The sequence below is a fragment of the Vigna angularis genome, chromosome 3 (assembly GCF_016808095.1).
Source record: "Vigna angularis cultivar LongXiaoDou No.4 chromosome 3, ASM1680809v1, whole genome shotgun sequence".
NCBI classification, from domain to species: Eukaryota; Viridiplantae; Streptophyta; class Magnoliopsida; order Fabales; family Fabaceae; genus Vigna; species Vigna angularis.
The window spans coordinates 23,243,056-23,245,573 of NC_068972.1; the positions used below are offsets into that span (position 1 = coordinate 23,243,056).

Genomic DNA, 2,518 nt, shown 5'->3' on the forward strand with positions numbered 1-2,518 from the left:
AATAATGGTTACTGCTTATAGATTGTAGAAAGAGCGAAAAAGAAAGAAGGGAGAGAAGTCGTGGACATTTTTCTGATATATCCATAAAGGTCTGCAACTTTTCAGATATGCTTTTCAGATCACCACCACTACCTTCATTTATCTCATCATCTCTCATTTAATTCTTAGATAACCAAACTTTGCCATGTTTGGAAATAACAGTATATATATAAACTTTCAACAACATAATTTACTACAACTATAAATAAAACATCATTAAGAATAATTATAGCATTACATTTAAATTTATAGCTAATAAAATGCTAGAAATTAACAACTTGCAACACATGCATGGATCGTATCCAATATTAGGCATACTAGTTAGTATACTCTGGTGATCACTGGAGCCATATATAATAGTGCATGCTTATTGTTGAAATCAAGGTCTTAATTTGCATGTGCAGTCCTCTTTTAAGATAAAGATCGATATGGTTTGAGCATTTTAGTGAGTGAACCACTGAGATGGAGGGACATGACCTCATTGGTGGAGCCCACAAGCGTCCCTCCGATGAAGACCGCCGGAACAGGTGGCGAACAACCCAACCTAGTTAAAGCTTTCTCCATTTCCTTGGCTTCAGGGTCTTTGTCAATTTCATGGACCACAGGGTCCACTCCAAGTTCTTTGAACAGAATGTTGACTGCATAGCAGAGGCAACAAGAGCTCTTGGTGAAAACCACCACACCCCTTTCTGCAGACAACCTGATAACCTTTTCCATCGAGAGAGAAAAGGTAGAACAGGAAAAGAAAGGCAAAAATTTTGAGAGTGTAGAGAGAGATTGGAAATCTTAGAAGTAGAAAAGCTTGAGATGAAATCCGAAATGAATTGGGTCGGGTTGATTGAAATAAGGTGGTATGGTAGAGTATTTATAGGAAGAGATAGGTTAAGAGGGTGTGGTATATATGTTTGAAGAAAGCACTTTGAAAAGAAAGATGCCCAATTACATATGTAAAAGCGACTGTCGTGTAACTTTAGACTGAACAAGTTGAAAGACATCATTTACATGCATATGCCTGCTCAATTAGTAGACAGGCTATGACACCATAACCATATAATGTGAAGACTTTGTGAGCCAGCAAAGGCAGTTGCATATAATATCTTCCTGCGATTAAGGGAAATTCCTTCTGTCAGCCGTGTTCCACCATCAACCATTAGTGCCCTTTTCTCACTATATGGTGTAATATTCTTCTCTGAATATGCCTATAGATTTGTAAATCTTTCGAAATTTAACTCTTCACCCAATCTTATTTATTACTACATTCACCCAACTTACAACCTAATAATATATACCACTAATTCTCTCAACACATAATTAATTAATAACACCTTTACAATATATATATATATATATATATATATATATATATATATATATATATATATATATATATATATATATATATAATATACAATTTATTCCAAGTATTTCAATTTTTTTTAAATATAAATATTTAATTATCTAGAAAGAACTACAAAACACCAATACATAAAAATATATACATTTTATTTCAACATTTCAAAACCCTTCTAACCTCATTGTTGCTCGTTTTCAATATCTTCATAATTAGTTGTTCACATATAATTTATAATTATAACACAACACAACATAAATAAAGGGTAAATTAGTGAAAATCGAAACACTACATATGATATCATCACCATCATCTCAATCAACAATTCTCGTCAAGAATTCAATGTCTATTACACAATCTTCTTACCTCAAGTTTCATTGCTCACTCACATAATAAATGTCTAGTTCCACTTCTATAAGACTTGTGTATTGAATAGATTTAAAGGTCATCCACCTTTTATGACTCACCTATGCCTCTTAAAAATTATAACTATATATATATATATATATATCAGGACTAAACTAGGGTTAATTTTTTATACCTGTGAGATACGATCCGCACATCAAATACAAAAACCTCTTTCAACTTTTGACAACTAAATATCTTCCTCTCTTAAGCTCAGTACTATAATAGTTAATATAGTCTCACAACATAATCACTTTACAATACATCACCTAACATTATTTGAGAATCTTGTCCAATAAAACTGCATAATTTTATAATCTTATATATGTATTAAATTGGCCAATTAAATCTATTTGAAGCCATTTTACTTGTAACAAAATATATATAATTTAATTCAAAATCTTCTTATATATTACAAAGACCAGTTTGACATATTATTATCTACAAAGGGTCTTTTTATAGATTTTATAATCATGATTTTCAATTCATTAATATTTATTAATTAATAATTCATAATATTTTTTTATTTGATATTTACTACTTTATTATTATGTACTATTCTACAATTCAAAATACGTAGGAATTTTTAGCCCAGTATAAAGAATTGTTATAACCATTCACTAGTACAAATTTCGGTTTTAAACGTGCCATATACGCTTCGGTCATGGGAAAACTGAAGCATATAAGAGTGTATACCTCGGTTGCAATAGAGCCCGTGGCGGA

General features: G+C 31.1%; 1 protein-coding gene across 1 annotated transcript; it reads right to left on the reverse strand.

Annotated features, from left to right (window-relative positions):
• Positions 1–209: 209 nt before the first annotated feature.
• LOC108325645 (glutaredoxin-C13) lies at positions 210–886 on the reverse strand. The gene has a single exon (XM_017558740.2). The coding sequence runs from the start codon at positions 754–756 to the stop codon at positions 451–453; it is 306 nt and encodes a 101-aa protein (XP_017414229.1). The 5' UTR covers positions 757–886; the 3' UTR covers positions 210–450.
• Positions 887–2,518: the final 1,632 nt, after the last annotated feature.

Bases quoted from the DNA above. Each gene is read 5' to 3' on its own strand.
- LOC108325645 (XM_017558740.2), bottom strand. From the start codon at position 756: ATGGAAAAGGTTATCAGGTTGTCTGCAGAAAGGGGTGTGGTGGTTTTC.